This window comes from Thunnus thynnus, chromosome 15, assembly GCF_963924715.1.
Source record: "Thunnus thynnus chromosome 15, fThuThy2.1, whole genome shotgun sequence".
NCBI lineage: Eukaryota > Metazoa > Chordata > Actinopteri > Scombriformes > Scombridae > Thunnus > Thunnus thynnus.
The window spans coordinates 17,341,555-17,366,548 of record NC_089531.1 but is presented as its reverse complement, the minus strand read 5'-3'; the positions used below and the strand labels follow the sequence as shown (position 1 = coordinate 17,366,548).

The following is a 24,994-nucleotide window of genomic DNA, read 5'->3' as shown; positions in this document are numbered from 1 at the left end:
CTGTCTATCTGTCTTACTTTGTTTCTCTCCCTTCCTCTCTGTTTCTTTTTAATACAGACTGACAAAAACGCTCACGCACAACACACCACTCACTCTTTCCAATACTGTGAGGCAACAGCTGTAACATTTACTTACTTTTAGCAAGAATAATACATCTTTTAGGTAAACAGAAAAGATCTTATTATTAAAACTGAGTCATTAGTAGTAATAGAGCCCATGCTAAAAATGCACACCCGCTACTAAAAAGACTTATGGTGTTGGCAGCGGTGATAACATTTAATTTATATGTCTTTGTAATAAAATTTAACTGCTACATGTCCTTACATAAGCAAAATAGAAATAACTAGGAACTGAGTGTATACTTTACCGGAGGGTCTTGCACCAAAGTACAGGCCTGTTACACAACTGAGGCACCCTGCTTAAGTCATTTGTTTTCAATGGGTAATACTGACAACACCAAGCGCCTTCTGTAGCCTCAATATGCCATTCAGTAGGCTGTCATGGACACTTTCTTGGATCTCCACTGACAGAAGGTTCAAATGGATGTTACTTTAGCTGCAGTGCCATGCAGAAAAGGGGTAAGTCTATTCAGTGCGCTCTGCCAAGTAAGACATACCCTGTTTGACTTTGACTAGGGAAAGCAAATGAGATCATGAGTAGGTATTCAGTGTAATTCAATATTTATGGAACATTTAAAGCGAAAAACCTGAGCTGGGTAGTAATGGCCTCTTATGGCATGGAAGTAGGGCGACTTTAAGCAAGTTGTGTGTATGTGGAGCATGTGTGTGTATATCAGGCCCTATATAAAATAGCAAGAGAATAGGAGGCTGGACACTGGCACTTGAGCAAAATGTCAAAAGTTAAACTTAATAGCTCAAATTAAAATTTGCATTCATCCAATAATTGACTTGCTTTCTGAGTGACTGTGTAATCTTCATTTGAAAGAGCCGCGAGAGTTTCAGAAAACCCACAAGGAATATAACTCAAACACTGCCTGTCAGTGGACTTATAGATTAACACAATTATCAGCTCTATCCACATGCAGCAGAGCACTTTACAGAGCACCACTCAAGCTCTTATCTCCAGCAGTCAATTATAAATACTCAATTAGTCATTTTGGAAGAGCTGAATGAGCCTGACCCTTGATGAGCATGAATCTCATTTACATTTTTAAAGACGTTTTCTATACCTCCTCCTCCATTTCCCAGTGGCGCATGTTCTCCACTTTGTCTTGTTTGTTTCCGACAGACAGACAGACAGACAGACAGACAGACAGACAGACAGGAAAAAAAAATGAAAAGAGGCTGATTGAAACGCAAAGAATCATAATTCGACAGTTTGTGTGTGCCGTGTGTTATTCTACGGCTTACTCTCAGAGGACCAGAATATGCAGACGAATATTGAATACCAAATCAGTTTCATCTCCTCTGCAAGGAAATGTTTATTTCCTACTTTACATTAGCGCCACCTAGCGAACCGCCCATCTACATAGAGGAAGTGACGCAGTCGAATTCCAACCAATCAGTGATCGCGGCTCACAATTCGAACGTCAACTCGCTCAGAGAGACAGAGAAAGAGTCGGATATTTCGTGATAAAATGGCTTATTTCGCTGCCTAAATAAGTCACAAACGCATGTTGTTGAAGCGATATACAAACCAAATTGCCTGGACGTATCCACATGCCGGTAGGTTAAATTTTCACGTTGCTTTCAAATATAACGGCAGCTATTGAAGATAGCCTGTGGGAGTAACTAACGTTACGTAGTGTGCTAACTAGTTTAGCGTAGCACGTTAGCGTACTCTTTTGTTTTGGTAAAGATTTAGCATCATTATTCGCTAAACTGTGAACTAATCTAAGAGACTGAGCCATGGTGAAAGAACGGGCCCAGAAGAAGTCTTTCCAGCACAGTCTGGAGGACATCAAGGACAGGATGAAGGAGAAGAGGAACAAACGGCTGGCTAGTGCCTCGGCTCCCCGCAGAGGACGGTCCAGGATGATAAACAAAAGCAGTGGTAAGGAAACCTGAGCTTATCTTGCAAGGCAACTATCAGTTTGATTTACATTTAGGACTTATTCCACAATTATCGTAACTTAAATCATCAAGTATAGTATAATAATGTTGACTTAAAGGATGTATTTGTACTTTCCTAATCCATGACACAGACAGATTCAGAAGTGCAGAAGATGTGATTTTTGCCTCAAACAAATGAAATCCCTCTTATGTTTTCTCCTAGTAACTAACTCCACACACACCATCCTGAAGGATGTCCAGCTGAACAACAAGGCGCTGGCCGTAGCCCTGCAAGCTGAAAAGGAAAAAGTGAGGCAGTCTAATGTTGTGATCCTGCAACTGAAAAGGGAGCAACAGGCCCTGTTCCTGCACCTGCTTCTGCTCAAGAGGAAGCTCAAAGAGCAGGAAGCGCTGGCAGCGAGTGCTTCAGAGGTAATATTAGGAGACCTGTGGTCTGTTCTTGTTCTGGATTTTGTTCATCAGAATAATCCAGATAACTCAGTAAACTGACTTTCTGGAATAGACGCTTGGATGTGGAGAGATATAAAACAGAGCAGTGAAAATGTTTCTCATATTGATTTTACACTCAATGGGTCTATGCTGGGAAAGTATATTTTTCCTTGTTCCTCTCTATAGACAGATGATAACTCCTGTGTCAGCTGTCAAACAGGGTACTTACTTACTAAACCTGGCTAACATGTAAATGATTTTGAAGTTCTGTTTGCCATTATAAAAATATTTGATTTATTTGTGTCTTGATTTAGACTAAACCTACAAACATCCTTGTTGAGCCCCAACGCAATGTGGATTCATCAAGGTGATTTTTAAAAAAAATTTTTTTTTTTAAATCAACAATTCACATAATATATAATGACATCCTTTATGCCTTGTTTGACTATTAAGATCTGTTGCCTCTCATTCTATAGGAGAAAGCGAAGCGGCCAGAAACTTGATGAGCCCAATGCATGTGAAATCTCGCCAATTTGTGCAGGTATACACACACACACACTCTAATATTTCAGGTTAGTATTAGGTATTAGCCCATACAGTTAACATATTGTCACCTGAAATATTTTATTACCATTGACTTGCAGCTGTGGTCATTTGATTACTACAGTATGGCAAAGTGCATTTTGGGATATAAATATACATCGCTAATGTGTCATTATTTACTTAAAACACATAATCAGGAGGAAATTGAAATAATAAATGAAACTAAGGTTGAACACAAGAACAAACTAGAAATACACCTTTTTTCTAAGTACACCTTTTCAATTCAATTGAGGTTATTCCTCAATTGAAAAGTATCCCTCCTGATTGATGAGCATCCTGTCCAGGCCATGATTTATATAGATAGCCAGGAAAGTTATTCTTTGACCAATCCACACTCAAATTTGAATATAGGCAGTTCTTCTGACCATCTAGTGTTTACCGGTATCTTCACAGTATTTTATTAAAACATTGCATTCATCCTACAAAATTGAACTATTGTAATAATAATGTTGATTTTGTCTTTTTCCTCACAGACCCTCATCCCTCTAAAATGAATGGACAACGTGAATGCAACAAGCAGGTTACTTTGCCATCTACAGTGGGTGTGAGGCGCCGACATGCTGATAGAAGGAGCACAAGAAGGTCTGAAAGTGTGCGAGACCAGAGGTCGTTTAGTGAGGGTGACCCTGTTGCTGGTTTGGGGGCTTTAATAGCAAGTCCTATTCGCAGTGACAGTAAAAACCAAAATCAAACACAGCAAGTAGCAGAACCAGAAATTGTGGATTCAGTTGACAATGAAGAGTTTCAGCACTCTACCCCTGAACCTGTCCCACCCAAAAAAACCAACCAGCAGCAGACTAGCAGGAAACAAGCCCAGCAGCAACCCTGCACCAAACCAGAACCAGTTGCACGAAAACCCGAGAGAGGCCGCAAACCAGAGCGTGCCCCATTAAAGAAACCTTGGGAAAACCCCAAACCAAGAGCCCGTTCCAAGAGTCGGGACCGGTCCGCCACACGGGCCAAAACGGCAGCTTGTCCAACACAGGGAAATAAACTCAACACCTCGCTGGGATTTAACGACACGTTTGACTTCGACTGTGAAGAGACTGTCCACATCACACCATTCAGGGCCAAGGCTGAGGACAATCAGCCAGCCACACCCATCAGCGAAGAGCCTCCACAGGCCCAAAAAGAATCTTCACCTGCGGTTTTCAATAATAATGAATTAAGTTCATCATCACCATCTTCTGAGTCAGAGGACAGCCTTTATGTCCCACAGAAGACCAGGAGGAGACAGACCTCCCCTGAAAAGACAAAGACGATCACCACTCGAAGAGGTCGGCCCTCTAAAGTAGCCAGGCAGAAAGAAAACATCCCTCCAAAACAGGAGATCTCTGGTGAGCATTTTGATTTGTCGTTTTGACCCCCAACTTCATGTTTTATTCTAATGGGATAAGAATACATACATGTAACTGGTTATAATGAAACAATTTCTTTCACTGTTTTTGTTTTTTAGTCTATAGAGATGATGAGCCGAGCCCTAACACTGCAGAGCCTGAAAAGGAAGAAGTTCATCTCGACCAGTCCCCTGACTCTAGCTTCTCTAACAGCCCTGACCCTGCGAGGTTAGGACAGGAAAATCAACACGGTGAGTAAATGCTCAGGAACATGTTGAGTTTGTGTCTCCTATGTTACCATAGAGACTGTAAAGAACTGTGAAGAAAACATGGTACTACGAATGCGTATTCATATTGTATCTTCATCATGTCTGTGAGTATTTAGGCAGTTGTAGTGGGCAACAAATTTCACTTTATTCACAACTTTGTCCATTACTTTTTATTATTGTCCTTCCTTCCACTGTGGATTAATGCACTTGTTCTGACAGGACATTCATTTTCAGCAAATTGAGTATTTGTTGGAATTCCCAAAGCTACATTATGAAAATATTAATGACTAACAATGAATCTAAAATGATGTCCCATAGAGGTGGTGATAAGATGAAATGCTATCAGGCCTTCAGGCCTTTTGCATTGTGATGTCAATAGATACTTTCTAAACATCCATCTGTTGGCTAGAGTTGTCAGCCAAGAGGGTTTTAGTCTGTCTGTCACATTGCTGTTGAATATCTTTCGGTCTGCATTGCATTGCAAAAAATCAAAACTCTTGGCACATTTCATTAGTAGCGCTGCTCAGAAAGTTTCTCTGTTTTATCATCTTGTCCTATGATGACCTTTTAAAAACTTTGAATGGACTGAAGATGGTTATGTGTGTTTGTGCTGGTTTTCCAGAGCCTCACAGAGAGGAAATTGAGGAGGACTGTTTGCCGCCTGTCAGCCCTCTGGTTGAAGCTGAGATGATGAGAATAGACAACGTCCTGTCCAATTTTGGAGATTCCTCTTGTGAAGCTCCGTCTCTTTTACCCAACCAAACGCCAAAGAGAGTTAAGACATGCAAGAAGCGTAAGTCTATGTCTTTTCCAAAAAAAGGCTTGTCCACATGAAATATCACAATATTACTGATAAAATATCATCGTCTTCCTGTCATGAGCCACCAACGTCTTTAAGCACTGATCACGTTTTCCTTGTATTGTCACTTCTCCATGCATCGGCTTCATTGCATTCCGTGTTAAAGCTGTTCACTGGTGTACTCATATGAAGATGCACAACTCTGATTTCTTTTTTTCTTGCTTTTGGATCACATCTATCTTCACGTTTCTATAGGTGGGCTTGGTGTAAGGACAGCAGGGCGGGGCTTGAGTCTGTGTGATGTGACCAATATGTCCCCTGCAGCCTATCGCAAGTTCTCCTGTGGTGGATCACGCCCCTCTGATGCCCGATGCTCCACCCCTGTTCCTGCTCGCAAGCGGCGCTGTACCATGGTGGTGGACTACAAGGAACCCTCATTACACGCGTGAGTTTACACATAGATGCTGATGTTACTGTGAATGCTTTCAGATACTGTATTATTATTATATGAATGGTTGACAATTATATTCTCATTTTGACAGGAAACTTCGGCGAGGAGACAAATTTACAGACTTGCAGTTCCTCCGCTCTCCTGTTTTCAAACAGAAGTCTGGTAGGCGGTCTGTGCAGAAATCAAGGAAGTCTACGAACGACCAGCAGCCATTTGAGAAATACAATGAGTCATTTGTTGGATGTCGCTGAAAGCAGATACTCTGTTTGTCCTCACTGAACTCTGAGTGTTTACTGGCATTATCAGTTTTAATGTGATTTCTTAGAGTTTTGACAGTTGATCATTCTGTATTTCACTCTCAAGTTTGAATTTCTTCATATGATGAAGAACAACTGTGATCAATTGTAGATTTTATTTTGTTCCCTTATTTGCAGAGCTTTATCCTTTTTATCTTCTCTCTCTTCTCCATTTCTCTTCTTTATCTTTAGGTATATGTAGTAATGGCTTATATCTGATTGTGGCCACATTTTCCTTTTCTGTAAGTCGTCATCATACTTTTAGGCTGTATGGTTTTATTATGAGATCCTAAATACGAGTATTTATGTCATCTAATGGATTCCCATTTGTATCTTCTTTAATCTTACCTTGTGCTGTATGATATGACAATAAACTTTATTGCTTCATTTACTCTATTGCTTCATACAAGTTTGTATATATTAATGGCTGTGTCAGAGTGAGAATTAAATTAAATATTATATGTGCTAATTGGAGAGGAGGTTAGTCATCCTGACAGCCTAACATCAAAGTTCAGAAGAAAGTCATCTGTTTTCTTCTAATTAAAGTCTTTCGCAAAAGAGTCTTGACAATGCCAAAACTTCAGTGTAGCGCAATTATAATTCGAGGGGTTTGACATGGTTTTCCTAATTGGACCTGAACGTCTCCTATTAAAGGCACATAAAAAGCTTTGTTCTGTCATTTTGTCACTGTGTTTGGCGGAGACTATGAAAATAACACATTTTTACTACACCGAAGACCTATAAGTCAACAAGCAACATATTGAAATTGAGTTCAAAATTTTGAGTTACAATCTCAATGCCTATTAAATTTTTAGCAAAAATTAGATGGTTCCTTTCATTTGTATGTGTTTGAAGATGGAAAACTACAGACACACTAAATTAGCCTCACTTCGGTTTTATTCAGTCTATAAAATAGGCTAATACCATGTCATTAAAACCAATTGTACAAAGAGCATGAAAGAATTTTTCCAGACATTACAAAATGTATTTTTTCCCTAAAGTTTGAAAAGTACAAACACCTTTTTACAAAACAGCAAAACTACATAGTATTGCACAATCTTTTCATTTATCTCCAAAGTATAAAGTTATCAATCTCCATCTGCAGGACAAAAATAAGAAAGAATAAATTAAGACTTTGTCTTAAGCATATTTCCTTTTAAATTACAGCACATAAATAAGAATAAACTCTAGATAATTAAATTAGTCCTTAGTCAACAGCAGTAATTTATATGTAAAACAAATTCTGGGGAAAAGAAGATGCTCTTATATATGTTAACTAATAGTTGGAAAAATAAAAGTGCATTTTGATAGTCAAACTGTCCTACGTGGCTTATTGAGAAAAAAAAGATTACTTTTTTTAGTTCTGAAACAGAAAATATATGTTATATACACATTTAAAATATACAGTGGGTATAAGTGCTTTAAAATAATTAAAATCTGTACAAATTTAAAGTATGTATTCCTCTTTTGGCAGGATGAACTCATCACAGACAAACTTTGACCTCATCAACGCTGTTCACGCTCACAGGCGCTGTTCAGCACAGAACAGAGTTAAACAGACAGGAAAATCTGATCTCTCAGTCACATTCCTCACAGGTAACACTTGTTTACTGACTCCATACACTGTAGATGTGATTACTGCTCATGACATCTCTACCTGAGTCAACTGAGAGGAAGAGGCAGGGGATGAAAGTATGAAAAGAAAGGAGGGAAGAAGATGGAGAGAGGCAAAGTAAGGTAAGGTGAATCTCCAATCATCTGTCTTTGTGTTTTGCCTTTTAATGTCTAGCACAGTAAAATAACGGAAGCTTTCTGCCTTGTTTAATATCCATTAGTATTATACCTCTCACTGTCCTCTCTTTCCATGGGACCCTGGGATATGTGATGAAATACGAAGACACCGTGCTTCTTTAGTTTCATACTGGCAACAGTCTCGCAGGTCTTCAAAGAGGCCTTCCCTCGTGGCCTAACTTTCAGTGTAAATATCAGTCTCAGCTACTGATTCAGGATCTGGCCCGGCATGCATCAAACATTAAAAGACCGCTGATCTGAGACCCCTTTCATACTAAGATATGTTTCTGAAACCTTACTGCTCCAGAATCAGTAGTCCTATTCTTAGCTTGCCCATACACACAACTGTCATTTGCATTACTCACAACCTAACCATAACAGTTTACAGTCTGAGGGCCATCTCATCCTTTGTTAAGGTAAGGAGCAACTTCTTCTTCTTCTTCTTCTTCTATTTCTCGATGAGGCCTGCTTCTTTGATCTTGGTGTAGAAGAATTTCTCCAGTAAGTTGGCACACTTGTAGTACTCGCTCTCTGGTGGGTTGTATTCACGACAGTTGGTGAAGATGCGCTGCATGTCGGCCATGAACAACTTCCGCGTCGTGTAGTACCTGCTCTTCAGACGCTCACTCATTGTCTTAAGATCTGTGTGGAAAAAAAACACCCTTGCATGACTTATGTAGTTGATACTGCTTTTAAAGTGTGATACACTGTCAAAGGTTGAATATGTATGCTACATCAAACCAAGAGCTCTTTCGCTTATCCAGAAAGGACATTGTTCATTTTGGTGAAAACCCCTGGAATGAGCTAAAACTGATGTTGGACGACAACTTTTTATTCCAAATGATCCTCACTGAAACATCTAAAGCTACAAAACAAAAACAAACTAATGCAAGTGCTTTTAAAATGAATTGAAAAATCCAGAGCACAGTAAGCAGGGACTACTAGGAAGATTTAGCGCCTCTTGTTAGAGAGACCCTAAGGCAAGGCCTCAGGGTGCAGACGCACCAAATCTGGCGATGACGCATCTGGACGCAACAGACCACTGAATGCTCTGGCTGGTGGTGACGTACTGCGAGTTGGGTGGTGCTTGGTGTTTGCTCTGCCGTTTTCAACATGGCGGCCACGTCACAAACTTTCTCATTTTACAGCTAAACATTACACTAAAGTATGTTTCTGAAAACATTTGAGGTGTAAAATAGGCAACAAGGTAACAGAATCTTGATTCACAGTTTTAGTTGAGTTTCTCAAGCCAGCTACGTTGGATGGACCTCATTTGCATAAAGTTGAGGTTGAGTCTCAATTATGCAAATTCAGATTCAGCGGTTGGTCCGTCAACTTGCTGTGCTGTATCCATCATGCACCGTGCAGTCAGATCTCCTGCTCTCCATAAAAAATTAATGGGATCCGTCAGCAATATGCATCCTCACTACTGAGCTGTCCTTGCAATGTTTTAATCCTCACTTCCTTACTTTTCCAAGTAAGTTTTACCGAATCAGATAACTGTGGTTCTGTGCATACATACCCATGGGGAAGCGAATGACTTGGTAGTACCCAGGTGCCTCGGTTTTTTTCACAGGCTCCATGAACGGCCAGGCGTTCTGGTGACTCTAAGATATAAAGACCATATTGGTAAGAATCAAGTGTGTGTTAGCGGGAATGTTTGTGTATACAGTTTGTGTGTCTCTCTCACCTTCACATGTTGGAGGATGGTCTTCAGAGTGCTGTACAGTTGATCTGGGTCCTTCAGTTCCTTCCTGGCAAAGCAGAAATAACAGAGAACATATTGTTAACAAACTGAGGTATTCAGGTGAAGAGGGCAGTATTCAAATTGTCTGCTGTTTTTAATTTGACATGTCCAGGTCCAAGATATGTTATTTTGCCCCATCCTTGGACTTAGTCCTCCTTGCCAAATTGGGCAATACTAGTTAAGTCACTGGGTGAAGGCACTCTGCTTTGAGTCCAAGTTCATATCTCTTACAGTAGGGTCACACTTACCCTTTGCCTATGGGTTTCCAGCCAGTTTCACCTGTTAGTTAAAAAACTAAACTTAGTCTCATATATAATGCAAAAATGTGTAAATATGAGATACTGTTGGAGACATGCAGTATAGTATACAGTGGGAATTCATGAGTAACGTACGTATGCCAGGAATGCTCTCAATGGGAATCTGCCGTACTCCTTCCTTAAAACAGGAAAGCCCCGGATAGACTTTTCTGATCTGAGCCTGCTTCCTCTCTATCAGCTTCTTGATGATCTGAGGAGGATAAATGATAATGGTTTAAAAGAGAAAGGAGTGGAGGGACAGAAAGCACTTAAAATTTAAAGATTTAAACACACACACACACACACACACCTCCTTCTGTTTCTTGATGATAACAGAGAACTCTGTGTAGGGGATGCTGGGGTTGAGTTCACAGCCCATCAGTGTGGCTCCCTCGTAGTCCTTGATGTAGCCAACATATTTGGCCTTGGGAACCTTGATGTCCTTCGAGAAACCCTGAAAGAGAGGAGGCGAGATCTGTTTTTTTACTGGTGTACATCAAATGCCGTGCAACGACTACAAAATTCCTATCTCTAACTGTATCTTTTGATTTATTTTCATTGTCTGAATTTGCTGCATTTGGGGTGCAATACGGACATCTGTAGAAATATGAGTATCGTAAAACAAAGGAGATAAGAATAGCACAGTTGAAAGCAATTCCTAAACAAGTTGATTTACGATAGGAACAAGTGAAATCATCTTCGCTTTAGGCAGTTGTTTTTACTTGTTTTATTACAGATCTTTTTTTTTTTTAGGTCATGTGAATTTTATTATGTTTACACAGAAGAGTCAAGAAGAGAGAGTATTGCATCATATGACCAAAGTAACCGTTTGACAGACATATTACCTGTTTCTTGAAGTAGCCAATGGCATACTCATCAGCATAAGTGAGGAAGTTGAGGATTTCGTGCTTAATGTGGTATTCCTTCAGGTGGTTCATCAAGTGTGTTCCATAACCCTACAACCACACAAAGGTTAAAACTGACCAATAAGATAAATAGTAGCTTGAATTTATAAAGACCCACCAAGCTGAGAGGCAGGGAGCACTCTCACCTTGACCTGTTCGTTGGAGGTGACAGCACAGAAGACGATTTCTGTAAAGCCCTGTGAGGGAAACATCCGGAAGCAGATCCCTCCGATCACACGACCATCCTTGATCAGTGACAGCGTCTTGTGCTTCCTGTGAAAAAAATAAAAAACAGATAGTCAGAATGAGCTTTCGCTATAGCTGTCTCTCTAAATGTGACAGATGATGATAAAGTCAGGGTACACTTACGGATCAAAGACCAGCCGTGTGATGTACTCTTTGGGCATGCGGGGCAGCTGATGGGAGAACACATTCTGGAGGCCGACGAGCCACATCAAGATCCTCTTATTTGGCTTCTGGTTTAGGGAGTTACCGATGACATGGAATTCAATCACGCCCCTGCGCTCCTCTAGACGCGCAGCTTCGTCACGTGCTGAGTGGGCTGACAGCAGACTGGTCTACGTACAATGGAAGGCATTAAGTCATTATCACTTTTATTTCCATAATTAAAACCCTCATGTAACAAACATACAAAATTATCATTCAAAAGTGGTAGTTTTTTGCTAAGTTTTATGCTAAAAATCAGTTTGATGTAGATAAATATAGTTTCTATACCAGACTCTTAACTGTAGCCAATTAGACAAAGTTTATATTATTTCTTACGTGGTTTCTGCCCTAACTGGTTACCTCGGGAATGGCGGCAGGGTCAGTGATGGTTGCCATGACTTCATTGATGAGCTCCATGGGGATGTCACCCACCACCCTGGGTCTCTTGTTTTCCTCATGAGGAAGGGGTTCTGAGGGTTTACGCTTCTCACCAACTACAAGAAAGCATGGACACAGAGGAAAATACTTGTCATTGTCACATGTTTCTTTTATACTTTCTTATATTCTCTTATTGCACAATCTGATTTATTTATTTGTTTGACAGTAATATTGGGGTTTCTTTCATTGTTAATGCTAACCACAGTTACCCAGCATTTAAGATCAGCTGGCTGTGGATTCATCTCCAATTGTTAACTATGCATGGTGGCAAACTGACTTACTTTCAGTATGTCAGTAGTAGTTCTTGGTTGTGTTTCACTTCTGTTTCCTCACACAGCTTTAAAGCCAATATTCAACCACTCATAAGCATGGTTAAAATGTGAAACACACCGCTAACTTCACCCTTGTTCTCACTGTTTAATGTCAGATGTTAATAATGTCAGGGTACTGACAGGTTTGACTGTAATACCTGGGTTTGGCTCGAGTACAGAAACTGTTTTCCCAGCAGGACTGATGCTGCCACAGCTGGATGGGTCCACCGACACAGGACTTGTGCTGTAGTACAAGGGCCTGGCCACAGGAGGTGCACTGATAACTACAGAGCAACAGAAAGTAAAATTAAATATAAGAACATTCTTATTCATGAGTGACATTTAGAATAAAAAGAAACAGTTGAATGATTCAAGAGGCATGTTGAAGGGTGTGTCTGTAAGGGTGTGTGGCTCTGTTGATTCCGTGAAGGTGTGGTGTTACCTGTGTGGATAGGAATCTGCCCTCCTGAGGCTCCTGCCAAGAAGTCTTGGCTCCAGATCGGAGAACTGTGGCTGTACACCTCCTCCTCCAGCATAGACAAGAACCTGAGCCAAAAACATGACAATAATAATTTAACTACATTACAAAAGGTTGTTAGTCATGCATACACAGCTACTGTGTGGTTTCATATTCAGAATGCACATGAATGGACATGCTATGTATGAGTGAGTGAGTCTGCATGTGGCTAATTGTTTGTTAGTCTGAAAATATATTAAGTTTTGTGTTTGACTTCTCTGTGTACAATCTCAGAGCTTCTGTATCTTTGTTCCTCTTACTTGGGAAAGTGTGTGAGAATGAGTGTTCGTTTCTCAGGTGGCAGCTTGTCCTTCTCTTGTCTGGCCTGCTCCAGCAACTGTTTCCTCATCACAGTGAAAACTGAACGCAACAGTGTCCTGCCGAAGATCTGGGTAGTCTCGTACCGGGGCAGACTGTCACAGAACTGAGGTACATTGCAGTAGCACAGCCATCTGTAGTGAGCACAACACAGAAATAACTTTAACAAACAATTGTACAATATCTTCATCTACTGCAAGTTTACAGGATATCTGCTGTTGCGGCTTACCTGGTGTAGTTGGCTTTGTATCCAGCTGCGTCATCATTGGGCACCCGCTGGCGCCTCTGGGAGGGCGTCTCCAGCTGCCAGTAGTTGATCTGGTTTAGAAACATCTTGGCCAACTCCATGATGGTTTGACGTTCCTTAGATGGCAGGTGGCTGAATTTGTACTGGACAAAATTGTTAACCCCCTATTTGGGAAACACAGAGAAAGAGAAAATAAGTACCAACATGAATATGGACTGTTGAAGTATTGCTTCTGTATTGCAGCTGAAAAACCCATGTGATTACCTGCTCAATGCTGGGTTTTTCAAACGGAGGACTCTCCTGTGCTTCTAACATTGGTTTACCCATCTGTAGGATGGATTTCCTCAGCAGCTGAGAAATAAACAGAACAGTAGTATGAATGCTTTGTTTGTCATCACACAACATACAACAAATACATTTAATGACAGCCTTATTACACACTTCAAGTATAGAACATTTTGATAATCAATTGATATTCCTGTGTGTTAGATTATATTTTGATTATAAAAGCAAAAACTTACTTTGAAGAGGGAAAAGTAGACCTGTTTAGTGTCAGCATCCTCCTCTTTGTGAACACATGTGTAGAGATACTCTACATCCAGGACAATGCCTAGAAGTCTGTTCATTTCCTCCTCCGAAACATTTTCTAGATGGGTCACATGATCACCTGGGACAGAGAAAGAGAGAGAGAAGTGTGTAACACAGAAGGTAATTCCCTGTCATTATCACAATGAGAGAGATTTTCATCCATCATTACAGTTTGCAGACATGCTGACATACCCAAAGTGTGAGAACAGCTCCGGCAGGGCTCCTGCAGGTTGACTGCGTTGGACTGCTGGTCAGTTCGTGGAGGTGTAGGTGGGGGGTTCTGACTCTTCCAGCCATTACACTTACATGCTCCTTCAGCCTACAAAAAGCAGAGTCTAAATGAGTACAAGCAGGAACAAAGACATGGATAAATCAACCATATATCAAATGAACTATGTAACATTCAAAATTAACTGTCACAGTTAGCAGCAACAAACTGGCACGGATTTGATCTTTTAAGGAGAAATAAGAATACATTAATTGTGTTCTGAAAATTAAATTCATTACTGTTATTATTAAACTTTGACAGTTTACTTGCCTTTTATCTTCCTTATCTGTGCATAAAAATATATAAACAGCTAACAACTCAATAGTAATATATTATCTTATTATAAATGGGCCACAACAGCATACATACATCTTAAAATATCACAGGCCGCTCATATAAACACAGTTTAATTAAAACTTTGGTCAGTATCAGGAGGTGGGGTGAGGAGGCCTGTCACCATCAGCTGGAGCTGCTGCACTGAGCCTGCGCATTGAAACAACAACAAACTCCGCCCCGCCAGCAGCTGTCACCCTGTCAAAACAAAGACCCCGTCCCTCTCTGCGGATGATACACTGCATAAACCCAATAAACCCTTTCTATTTACCACCGTGCGTTGACAGACGGCACGGGGACACCGTGAAATTTCCCGTGGAAAACACACACAGCGCACAAACACACATACACATACACACTGGGGGCTGCAGCCCTTCTGCACACAGGCAGCTATTCCCAAGAAGCAGCGCCAAGCCAATGTTTACGTTCACCAACCCCCCACCTAGACAGAAACATTGCAAAATTCAGAGGACAGCTTGCAGCTGGAGGGCCCTGTTACAAGTGCAAATAATAATAACAATTTAATAAACTGCATTTTTAATATCCCTTTTTCAATAATTGGTTCATGTATGCAAAATGAAAAAAATGAAGTGCGGCAATGGCTTCCTTTGCTGCGCTTGCATTTTGTAAACTATTGCAACCGAGCCCAGAAAATACCATTTATTATGAATACTCAAATCAATTGTTTTAAAAACTCGGCTTTCAGCAAATATCGCATACTTTGCAGGATGAATACACTCCGAGTTTTTCCAGTTTCTTCGGCCGAGGTGAAGAGCGGAGTTGCGCCTTCTTCACGGCGATTCGTGCGGATCCTCCAGCAGCGCCGGAGCCCTCCGTCCCCCCGGCTCCAGGAGCGGCTGGAACCAAGCCCGCAGCTCCGATGGCCGGCGAACCTTGCTGAATCCCAGCGGTGTCGGCCATGATTCGCACCGAACCCCGAGCGGACCCCCGGCCCGGGAAATATTCGCTCTGCCGTCCGCTCTATTCCACAAGCGGAGGATCAGACATGGCGCTCATCATTATTTTCAATTTCTCACTGTAGGCCCATTTTCCTCCGCTAGGGGACTCAAATGGGATAGGCCAATTCCAGTACAATTCAAGAGAGGAGAGGTCAAAAAATGCAACCATTTGTAGCAGAATTTCAAGGTCAATGTAACAGAAGAAGACTGGCTTGCTATACGGAGCTATTTCTGAGCACATTGTGACTATTGAATCATGGTTAATTCATGCAATTTAAAGGAATTGTTGGGATTAATACAAATAACTATTATTTTACAGACTATATTATGACTTATGTCACATTTAAAATATATAAAATATATATAAAAAATATATTAAAAAGTTGAAACCCCTAGGAGGACATGGTATCTCACCAAATTAAAAGAAAATCATTGCTCTTCAGATCTTTGACTCATACAGAACATTTGTCAGGTTAAAGGTCAGAGATGACAAAATAATAAAACGATTTTATCAGTCACGTTGAGAGGAGAGGGGCAGTACAACTGTAACTCCTATAAAAGACCAAACATAAATCAGTTGAGATAAAACATAATTGCTTTGTGTGGGAAAATACCATCAAAAGTCCATGCACACACACACATACACACACACAGCCTGATTACAATAATAAATGATCAAATTTATTTCGGTATTTATTTGGTCATTACATAACAGTACTGTAAAATGCTTGCATTTAAATGTTTTCGGCTGCAATTAAGTGTTCACGGCAAAAAAACAAAAAACAAAAAACCAAACATACAATTTACATCCCTATTATGTGTTAATTCATTTATTGATGAATCACCATCGTGCCAGCTGATAGTTGTTACACTGTTCCTACAATATCTTCACAATGTTACTGAGATGTTATGGAGAGGCAGATAATTGGTTAATCAAACTATTTTGCATTCTGTCTGTGTCCTCTGGAGCTTTTACAACCAGTGTCTCTGGAAGTTCAGATCTACTTACAGGAAGCAGCACTGGACAAGGCATCATCGCCTGATGCCACTAAAAAAAAAGAATTAGTGAGATGCAAGATAGAGAGAATGTTAAAAAATAAAAACCAAAATGTTTGATTTTTTTTTCCGTTGAGTAAAAGGTACAAGACAGACCACTAAACAAATGCAATTTCATTTCTTTTGTTAATAACACTACATACATTTATAAAGACCACCACTGATTATAATTTAACCATTTGTGTGAAAAAAAGGAACTGCAACAAAACTCCAAACCCAGATTGTAGCTTTTTTTTCTGCTAACTGTACAGTTTTTTTTCTGATTATCTAGACAACGCCTTAGCAAGCATTAGTCCTGTCACTGGTAAATTGAAAAAAGGTAGACTACACTGCAACACCCTATTTACAGTATATTATTTATATATTTATATTTATATATATATATTTATATCACACTGGCTGTAATTATGACAAGATATATTCATGAGCATCATTAGTGCAAGGCATGAGTAAGACAGACCTGTAAAAAGAGTTATTGACCAGATGTACTGTATGTGTGTGTGTGTGTGTATGTAACAATGTATGGTGGGGTGTAAGTATGGGGGGCAAAAAAATCACAAGTGTGTGCACGACATAGGTGAGGGAGAGAGGTGTAACAGACTGTGTGCATGTGTGCTTATGTACAATGACGTTCAGAGGGAAGAAGTCGTGTGAGTGTGTGTATGTGTGTGTGTGTGTATGTGTGTGTGTTCATGTGCAAATGTGTGTCCAAACATACACACATAAATGGGCACGTGTGAGTGAGTCTATGGATGTAATCTGTCACCAGCCAGCCAGCCCAGGCCTAGTTTGTACACACTGACACACAACGGTGTCTAAAGCACTTCCTAATCAAGAGAAGATGACAAATAATTATGATTTAAAAAGGTGATTATGAAGCAACCTTAACATATTGCAACTCCCCACTTTCTACCATCACTTTTGTTTTTAACCCGGTGCAAAACCCAGCAGCGGTCCAGCAACACTAACACAATGGAAAAGGTCATCTGCATAAAATAAATCATCCAAAGGCAGAAACCAAAGAGACCCAAGTATAACCACGAAGCGACGGTCAACACAAGATTTATGAAAGGACGCTGCATCAGGAGATGGGGAGGCGGTGACACTGGTGAGTGCACCTCAGGGACCCCTGCGCATTGCTGTGGTGAAAGCTGGGTGGAGCAGGGGGCTTTTGCTGTGCTGCATTGGTCCTTGCAGACACTCAAGTCACAGTGTAAATACTGTGAAACATTGCACAATGCCACTAGGGACAGCTAGAAGCAGGCATGGCCCTGGGATGAAGCCTTGGGATGGATGAAGAGAATGAACACTAGTGCTACTTTGGGTTTAGTGGGGGAAAGAACATGGAGAGCAGTGGGCAGGCAGAGAGAAAGAATCTTAAGGACTACAGTCCACAACAAATGTTTTTAAACTTTCAGATAAAAAGATCCCAGTGAAAAGGGGAGTGGAGCTTAGGGTTCCTCTCTTTCTCTCGCTCCTCCCCCCCCGCCTTTCAGATTTACAAGAATATGCTCCTCTTCTCTAATAGACTTTTTTTGTGCTACTGCTGATAAAAAGGTAAAACACAGTTTTCTTTTTTTCTATTTTAGGCCTTGTAAATATACAGGTATGTGCATCCATAATTTTGACAAAATTATAGCAAACAATAATTAACAAAATTATCAAAAACAAAAACAGAAGACTAGAAATGCAGTAGTTAAGTCTTAAGCTATCCCAGAAAAGGGGAAGTGAGCACTTCCTCTAAATGAAACCCATATCTACACGTTAGAAGGAAGATGATGGAAGGCAAGGTGCACTAATGTCTGTAGTATCTGCTATCATTAATCTATCAATAATAATTGATAGATGTAACAAGCTAGATGACAGAGAGTAAGAAAGACTGGTTAGGAGGCTTCACCAGGTAGCAGCAGAACCATGATGGAGGAAAAGAGGCAGAGCCATGTGGAGAGATCAGTATAATGGCAATGACTTTGCTACTGCAAAAAAGAAGGGCGTGGGCACAGGCCATCTTATCTTGTTTTTAAGATAAGAGAATTGGAGAAAAGAGAACAACACATTGCATTAGTAACTGCAGTGGCATTTGGGACATCAGCCGCATTAGTTACTGCTATACAGGTTGGTTGGGAGGAAGGCGTTCTTCATGTTAGTTACTGCAGCATGGAGCCTTGGCTGGCTGGGCAGCTTCTGTCAGATCCACTCCTCGGTTCCGCCCGCTGTTAGCTCCTGCAGCCTGAGGCTCACTCTTCGGCAATCTCTTTGCTGAGGGGCAAAAAACAAACAAATTAAAGAATATAAAATAACAGAAACTGCGACTGTTCATTTGCAAGGTGTCTAGTTAATCAGAATAAATACTATGAACAAGTATCAATAGGATTAATTTGGCTCTGATTACCACTCTGTTACAAATGCATAGGGAATATATGAATAAAGTGTCATGAGTTACCCACCAATAGCCATAAATATCTCATTCACATTCATAGATGTTTTGGCCGATGTTTCCATGAAGAGTAAGCTGTTGTCATCTGCGTAGGACTGGGCATCCTGTCAACACAATGCAAACACCACGGGTTTCAATACCTCCTCGCACACACACACATGCAAAACAAAACCACAGTTATCTAATAGATTTTCTCATTCAAGTGAGTGGGTAGGTGTTTCGAAACTTTTGGCTGGTACTGTATCTATTAGACGTACCACGTACACGTACCAGAACCTAAGAAAAAAATAAGACTGACTATCATGACATAGTTTGTTTTTTTTTTTTGTCTGACCTGGAAGTCGACAGCTCTCTTGTTGGCTAGATCAGCCTTGTTGCCTGACAGAGCGATGACTATGTTAGGGCTAGCTTGTCTTTGAAGCTCCTTCACCCAGTTCTTTGCCCGTGCAAAGGACTCCTGCAAACAGAAGAAATAGTGTAATTTGTCAATACCTTCATACTATCAGTAGCTTCAAAATTTTCACAACATTTTCATATAAGCCACCAACTGTATTTGAACTACAACTTGTACACTGAATGTGGCCAGTATCATGTGTACAAGTTCAAGTCAATGCTGTGAAAATTGCATGAACAACTTTATCATGGATAGATGAACGTGCCTCGTTTGTGATGTCATAGACCACGATGGCGGCCTGCGCTCCTCTGTAATACATGGGTGCCAAACTGTGGTAACGCTCTTGACCTGCAGTGTCCCAGATCTCAAACTTCACTGTTGTGTCATCAAGACACACTGTCTGGGTGAGAAAGGCCGCTGTGGAGAGATAGGATAAGGAGAGGGTTGAGTCATCATAAAATAATCTATATCTACACCAAAACAATGCTCAAAACTTCTTCAAATTGTTTTGATTTTTGAGTTTTTTCATTTTTATTTTGTGACAATAGTAAAGCACCTAATAGAAGGAAGAAAGTACGCCTGTCCTAAATTAGCTATGACTCTACACATGAGTAATAATAGTGATGTTATATCTCTTAAAAACACGGTAATTGAAGGCATCGCTAATCCTGTAAGGGAGACACTGACAGGTTGACGAGACTAGCAGACAAAGGGATACTTTTTGGATTTGTGAGATGAATGTCACTCTATACCCTGCCCTCATATTTCACCTTTTTTGTAAAATGAACTAGGTGTTGATTTCTGCCACCCCCTTTTCTTATGTTATCCCATTGTTTCATTTGCTTTTATTTTTCAGTTATTTTTGTTTTTTTTCAGCTCAGGTTCATCTGGTATTGTTGGTTCAATATTATTTACCGGTATAGGTGGAATATGGCTTCAAGAGAATCCATTTGCATACATGTCGTCGTTACTACATGCTTTATTTACTATGATCTGTGACAATGTTAACTTATTAAGTACAGGTGTAAAGAGGGAGCCAGATATGGCTGTGAAAATTCTCATGTGTGTGATTGAAGCTTGTACTTAATTCACTTGCCTGAATATGTGACAGTTTGACCCTGAGTAACATGAATACATGTATATTCATGTAGCCACTACAATGAAGGCTTTTCAACTTTTGTGCCTTGACCTTTGCAGGAATTCATTCCCCTTCATATTTATGACTGTTTGAATAAAGGCAAAATTGGGTTAATTCAGACACGAATACAGTATATTCCTGCGATAGCAACACTCCACCCATCTGATCTACAACCAACTGGAAGCTTGTGAGATATAGCCTGCTCTGTTGATATGAAGCTCACCTCCTATTGTGCTCTCCTGGAATTCATGGAACTGGCCCTTGACGAAGCGGAGCACTAAGCTGGACTTCCCCACGGCTGACTCTCCCAACAGCACCAGCTTAAACTGACAGATCTTGTTCCCTGCATTGGGTCCATTGGGTCTCGTAGCTCCTCCCCGATTGGCCATGACCTAGTCAGATCCCCCGGTGGCCTGAGTGTAAATCCTCACTATCAGGACTTCTGCTGCAAGAAGCGGGAGAAGAAACTGTCGGGTTTACTGACTCACCAACAAAGTAATAAACATGTATTAAACTCTGAGGAGCATCACAGCTCAGAACAAATATAATAAAAGATCTTCTAATAATTTCCCCTATAAAATTTGTGTGATACCAAAATACTAATAGCAACAGTTTCAACAGCAACCATTTTGTTTTAGAGCTTTCATCTGTTACTCCAATAAGCTTATTTTTCTGTTTTGAGTCAATGAGGGACTCTACAGCGCTAAAAATAGAACAAAATATTTGGTTTCCGTGATGACACACTTATGAGAGACATACAGTATTACTATGTGCAAAGAGTGGAAGTAACAGTGATATGACAATAATAAATTTGTGTGGGCTGTTAGTGGTGGTTTTAAGTAACAGCTAATATAAAATGAATTGGATATATAGCACTTGATCTGTCTAAAGGTCACATTTATAAGAATGCACAAAAAATACTTGGAAACGCTGGGGGAAAAAAAAGAGTCTCATCAATCATCAGTGTGAGCTAAACCTGTGCAGACTGCAGTACTCGAACTGTGCAAAATACAGGTCTAAGCTTTCTACTTTTCTCACTGTTTTGTCCTAATTAACGGGCCCCTGTGGAGTTTTCTTGTTAAACGAAAGTTATGTTTACATTGTGTGTGACTCACCAAAACGCATTGTGTGTAACCTTGAGGTCTAACAAGAGTGTTGAATGCATTTCCTTCCTCACAAAATATTTGCAAAGTGAACTTTTAAAGAATTTCAAACCCTGAATTGTTTTTACATCCATGTTTAATTCTAAATAATTTAGAGAGGACAGGATACATTTGCCTATCTGATGCAGTTTAACAACACTAAAAGTGCAGCAGAATAATTAACTAGTTTACACATGTAATTTTACATGTAAGCAGATATTCAAACTAAGATCAAGCAACAAAGTCAGATGACTTGCCAAGGCCAATGATATAATTAGCATTACGTTAGCTAAGTGATTATTCATGTACTGTATATATTTACAGTCAGCATATCTAATGTTTTGATTAATATATTGTTAATGTGCAGTATCTGTATGATGGAGGATCATAAAAATCCTTAATGGGCACCTTTACTGTGGTTGGAGATGTTCTCCCATCTCAACTATTAATACATTTTGATTGGCTTGTCAGGTTGCATCTACTCTAACTGACAATCAAGTACACTCAAAATAGAGTCAGCACACTCATAGTGATCCAGTTCACACCCATTTTTTCAAATGCAAAAAATAAGTGTATGCCTCATAGTGTTGCACTTCTCTATATTGTGCAACCATATTCAATTAAACAACAGACTTCTAAGACAAACTCCAACGACAACTCAGCAGTCTTTACAGTAGCTGGAACATCATTTCAGTCATCTGAGAAAGGAGACAATGTGTGGCAAATGATAAACTTCACCTTTAAATAAAATGAATGAATTTCAATTTTATGCACTGAACAAGCTGTGATTAAAAACGTAAATAAATTCTCCTTTAAATGTCTGCAAAAATTAAGTTATAAGTAAATGAATTTGTACATTCATTTGCCAAATTATCTTTTGAAGTCCTACATACAATTGATAAACTTCATTTTCTGTTGTAGCACTGTGGCTGAAAGAGCATCGTATAGACGTCATTGTCCACAAAAGTTTTTCTTAGCTTAGGGGAATTTATAGCTGCAGCTACAAACACAAGGAGGCATATCTCGCCCACAGCGCCTTCATGAATTTATGAATGACATTCTTAAAGAGGCAAAGAAAGCAGACCACAACCACAACAGTAAAAAAGAAAAGGAGGCCATGACATGAACCACAAGCTAAGAGTTTTATCCACTCACATTACTCGAGCATGTTACAACTGTGAGAACCTTTGTATGGATACATACCATGCATTCATGCATTGCTTAGTAACTTCTTTAGGGTAGATCCGCTGACTAATTTGTATATAACAAATGGCTGTTGTCAGGCGATAATCACAGTCTATGTTAAATTTTGCAGAGAGAATCTGTCCTGAGTAAGATTTCTGGATTCTTATCCTTTACCACAAAACTTACTATAATAACTTTCACAGTGCAACCCCCTCCATCTCCCTTATCCAGGAGGCAGATATTACACTTAGTGACAAAAATACAGGACATCTTACTATACTCACATATGCTCTCTAATGCGATTACATACAATGGCTCTGCAAAAAAGTTGACCAGTGAGACATATTGTTTACAGTTTTGATTATATTATTCTTAGAGACCTATTGATGGCCTCTATGGTGAAATTTGAGGCCACAGTACTGCATATTGTATTATATTGTACATAATGCCATCCAATACCGACACCACACCATTTTTGTTTCAAGGTTTGTTGTCTATAATTGTATTAGAATGTACAGGTGCTTATTATAGTATGTTTAACTGCTATACTATTGAGAGGATAGCTATATTTATATTCAAAACAAGGCTGCAAAGACAGATCAAATCACCTGTGTTATTGCATCAGTCATGCAGTTCATGGCTGCTGAAATTATGTCAGTCATAAATACTGTACATCAAAATATAACCTCTTGAGTACATATTAGGAGATTAAATTGCGTATAACTTTAGTTTAACAAGTCTATAAGTGAGACAACTACAACAACTTTATGCAATATGCTGGAAAAGAAAAAGTGAGGAAACCCCTGAATTATACACATTTGTGTAAACCCATGTCGCACTAAGAAAGGATCTGCTAGGTTGAAAACTAAATAGAAGGCTTACAAAGAACATTCCTATGCTTATCCTTTACATCAAGCAGGAAGAAAACGAGTACGCATACAAGAAGAAGCTGCAGCGACAAAGCAGTCACTGCGTTTCTTCAGACTCATGACAGGGACTGTCAACAAACGCGCCGCGCTGCAAAATGCTCACGAAGTATTTGGATTCTGCTGTCATAAGTTGACTGTAAACACGCTTGCTCATGTCAGCTGTACTCATTGCATCTGTTTTGATTTTAGAGTGGGAGGCCATCTTCTAAATTGTTTTTGTTGTCAAGCTAGTCAGCTCACTTTCAGTTAGCCAACATTATCTAGCTTTCTAACTGGCCAGTAGCCTCCCTACCAGCTGAACCACAGCATATCGAAACGACACGGTAAACTACATATAACAAAAGGCAGCGACAACAACAAGCTAGTAGTTGTACTGCTAGATAACATTATTAAATTACTTTGTTGTGCTGGTTGACTAATGTTATTTAGCGAGGAGTAGCCTCAACCCCCAAATCAACAAATATAACGTTAGCTTGCTAGCACCGTTAGCCTTCCACCCACTGACCTGAATCCACCCATTTTAGCTGCTAGCTATCGCAAAGTCAACTGTCATACTGCTACTTGCTATACCGGACACCATTTAGCCGCTTGCTAATGGTACCACATCGACACCAAAGAGGTCAGATGGTGTCATTAATACGTGACAAAGGCCTGCATTCCCTTAGCTATGAAACATCACCGACATTAGCTAACGTTAGTCCCCGATGACAAACGTTAGCCAGCTGGGAACCACAACTTGTCGATTCATGTCAAGTGCGCTAACGTTACCTGAGAGCAAGACGATGTTTTGAACTTTAAACACCACCGCTGTAGTCTTTAACACACGGAACCAGGGACACTATGGTGAGGTGGTGTCGGAGAACCAAGAAAATTATTTCAACGATCCCGTCACGTCTCCTCCTTTCTTTCTTCTCGCAACTTCCCCTTAGAACCAAAACACAAACAAGCTCTTCCGCCCCCCGTGCCACGTCACACTGCACGTCTGCACACCACAGTCTCTGGGCTTCAGGATCCAAACAAGGACCTCTGTTACCCGGTTCCGAATCCAGCTGATACTCCTGTGGGTCAGATATGCTTTTTGTCTGCCGAAAATAACAACAGAGGTATATGTGGTTTACTTCAAGGTGATGCTGTCTCTATGCCCTATCTTGTTACTTACTGAAACATTTTGCAAAATACCTTAATTAGAAAAATATATTTGGAATTTACCCTTTAAGCACTGATTGACTAATAAAATAAATTATAAAGTAATAATAACATTTTTACGATAAAATATTTGTATGAATGAATAATGTCCTCTGGTTTTGTATATGTACAATGTGCCCTGCCAT

The 24,994-nt window shown here is 40.0% G+C and overlaps 3 protein-coding genes across 5 annotated transcripts; 1 reads left to right on the top strand and 2 right to left on the bottom strand.

Annotated features, from left to right (window-relative positions):
* The first annotated feature begins 1,514 nt into the window (after positions 1–1,514).
* Positions 1,515–6,608, top strand: sgo1 (shugoshin 1). Of its 2 annotated transcripts, none has more exons than XM_067613101.1 (10): positions 1,515–1,685; positions 1,859–2,013; positions 2,236–2,444; positions 2,777–2,829; positions 2,939–3,003; positions 3,539–4,402; positions 4,522–4,653; positions 5,294–5,464; positions 5,795–5,915; positions 6,013–6,608. In XM_067613101.1, the coding sequence occupies exons 2-10, from the start codon at positions 1,869–1,871 to the stop codon at positions 6,170–6,172; spliced, it is 1,920 nt and encodes a 639-aa protein (XP_067469202.1). In that variant the 5' UTR covers positions 1,515–1,685; positions 1,859–1,868; the 3' UTR covers positions 6,173–6,608. The 2 variants fall into 2 exon arrangements, with proteins under 2 accessions (XP_067469202.1, XP_067469201.1); XM_067613100.1 differs by having other exon boundaries at positions 5,726–5,915.
* A 488-nt stretch (positions 6,609–7,096) lies between these two features.
* On the bottom strand, positions 7,097–15,505 carry kat2b (K(lysine) acetyltransferase 2B). The gene is made up of 18 exons (XM_067613099.1): positions 15,144–15,505; positions 14,015–14,141; positions 13,756–13,901; positions 13,499–13,585; positions 13,217–13,398; positions 12,930–13,121; positions 12,595–12,698; positions 12,311–12,436; positions 11,764–11,897; positions 11,326–11,534; positions 11,103–11,229; positions 10,897–11,007; positions 10,362–10,505; positions 10,148–10,262; positions 10,004–10,034; positions 9,699–9,762; positions 9,531–9,615; positions 7,097–8,650 (listed from the first exon to the last, which is right to left on the bottom strand). The coding sequence occupies exons 1-18, from the start codon at positions 15,342–15,344 to the stop codon at positions 8,457–8,459; spliced, it is 2,379 nt and encodes a 792-aa protein (XP_067469200.1). The 5' UTR covers positions 15,345–15,505; the 3' UTR covers positions 7,097–8,456.
* Positions 15,506–16,041: 536 nt separating this feature from the next.
* On the bottom strand, positions 16,042–24,621 carry LOC137199033 (ras-related protein Rab-5A). Of its 2 annotated transcripts, none has more exons than XM_067613107.1 (6): positions 24,432–24,621; positions 20,631–20,849; positions 19,535–19,686; positions 19,210–19,332; positions 18,886–18,979; positions 16,042–18,697 (listed from the first exon to the last, which is right to left on the bottom strand). In XM_067613107.1, exons 2-6 carry the CDS (start codon positions 20,794–20,796, stop codon positions 18,582–18,584), a joined length of 651 nt encoding a protein of 216 aa, XP_067469208.1. In that variant the 5' UTR covers positions 20,797–20,849; positions 24,432–24,621; the 3' UTR covers positions 16,042–18,581. The 2 variants fall into 2 exon arrangements, with proteins under 2 accessions (XP_067469208.1, XP_067469207.1); XM_067613106.1 differs by having other exon boundaries at positions 20,631–20,852; positions 24,432–24,620.
* Between the last annotated feature and the right edge of the window lie 373 nt (positions 24,622–24,994).

Bases quoted from the DNA above. Each gene is read 5' to 3' on its own strand.
- kat2b (XM_067613099.1), bottom strand. From the start codon at position 15,344: ATGGCCGACACCGCTGGGATTCAGCAAGGTTCGCCGGCCATCGGAGCT. The intron at 14,142-15,143 runs GTATGCGATATT...TGCTTTTTGTAG, and splicing joins GAGTGTATTCATCCTGCAAA to GCTGAAGGAGCATGTAAGTG. The intron at 11,230-11,325 runs GTAAGTGTACCC...TTTTTTTCACAG, and splicing joins ACACGGCTGGTCTTTGATCC to GAAGCACAAGACGCTGTCAC.
- LOC137199033 (XM_067613107.1), bottom strand. From the start codon at position 20,796: ATGGCCAATCGGGGAGGAGCTACGAGACCCAATGGACCCAATGCAGGG. The intron at 19,333-19,534 runs GCACGTTCATCT...TTCTGTTTGCAG, and splicing joins TCTATGACATCACAAACGAG to GAGTCCTTTGCACGGGCAAA. The intron at 18,980-19,209 runs GTCAGACAAAAA...TTGTGTTGACAG, and splicing joins AGAGAGCTGTCGACTTCCAG to GATGCCCAGTCCTACGCAGA.
- sgo1 (XM_067613100.1), top strand. From the start codon at position 1,869: ATGGTGAAAGAACGGGCCCAGAAGAAGTCTTTCCAGCACAGTCTGGAG. The intron at 2,014-2,235 runs GTAAGGAAACCT...GTTTTCTCCTAG, and splicing joins GATGATAAACAAAAGCAGTG to TAACTAACTCCACACACACC. The intron at 4,654-5,293 runs GTGAGTAAATGC...CTGGTTTTCCAG, and splicing joins AGGACAGGAAAATCAACACG to AGCCTCACAGAGAGGAAATT.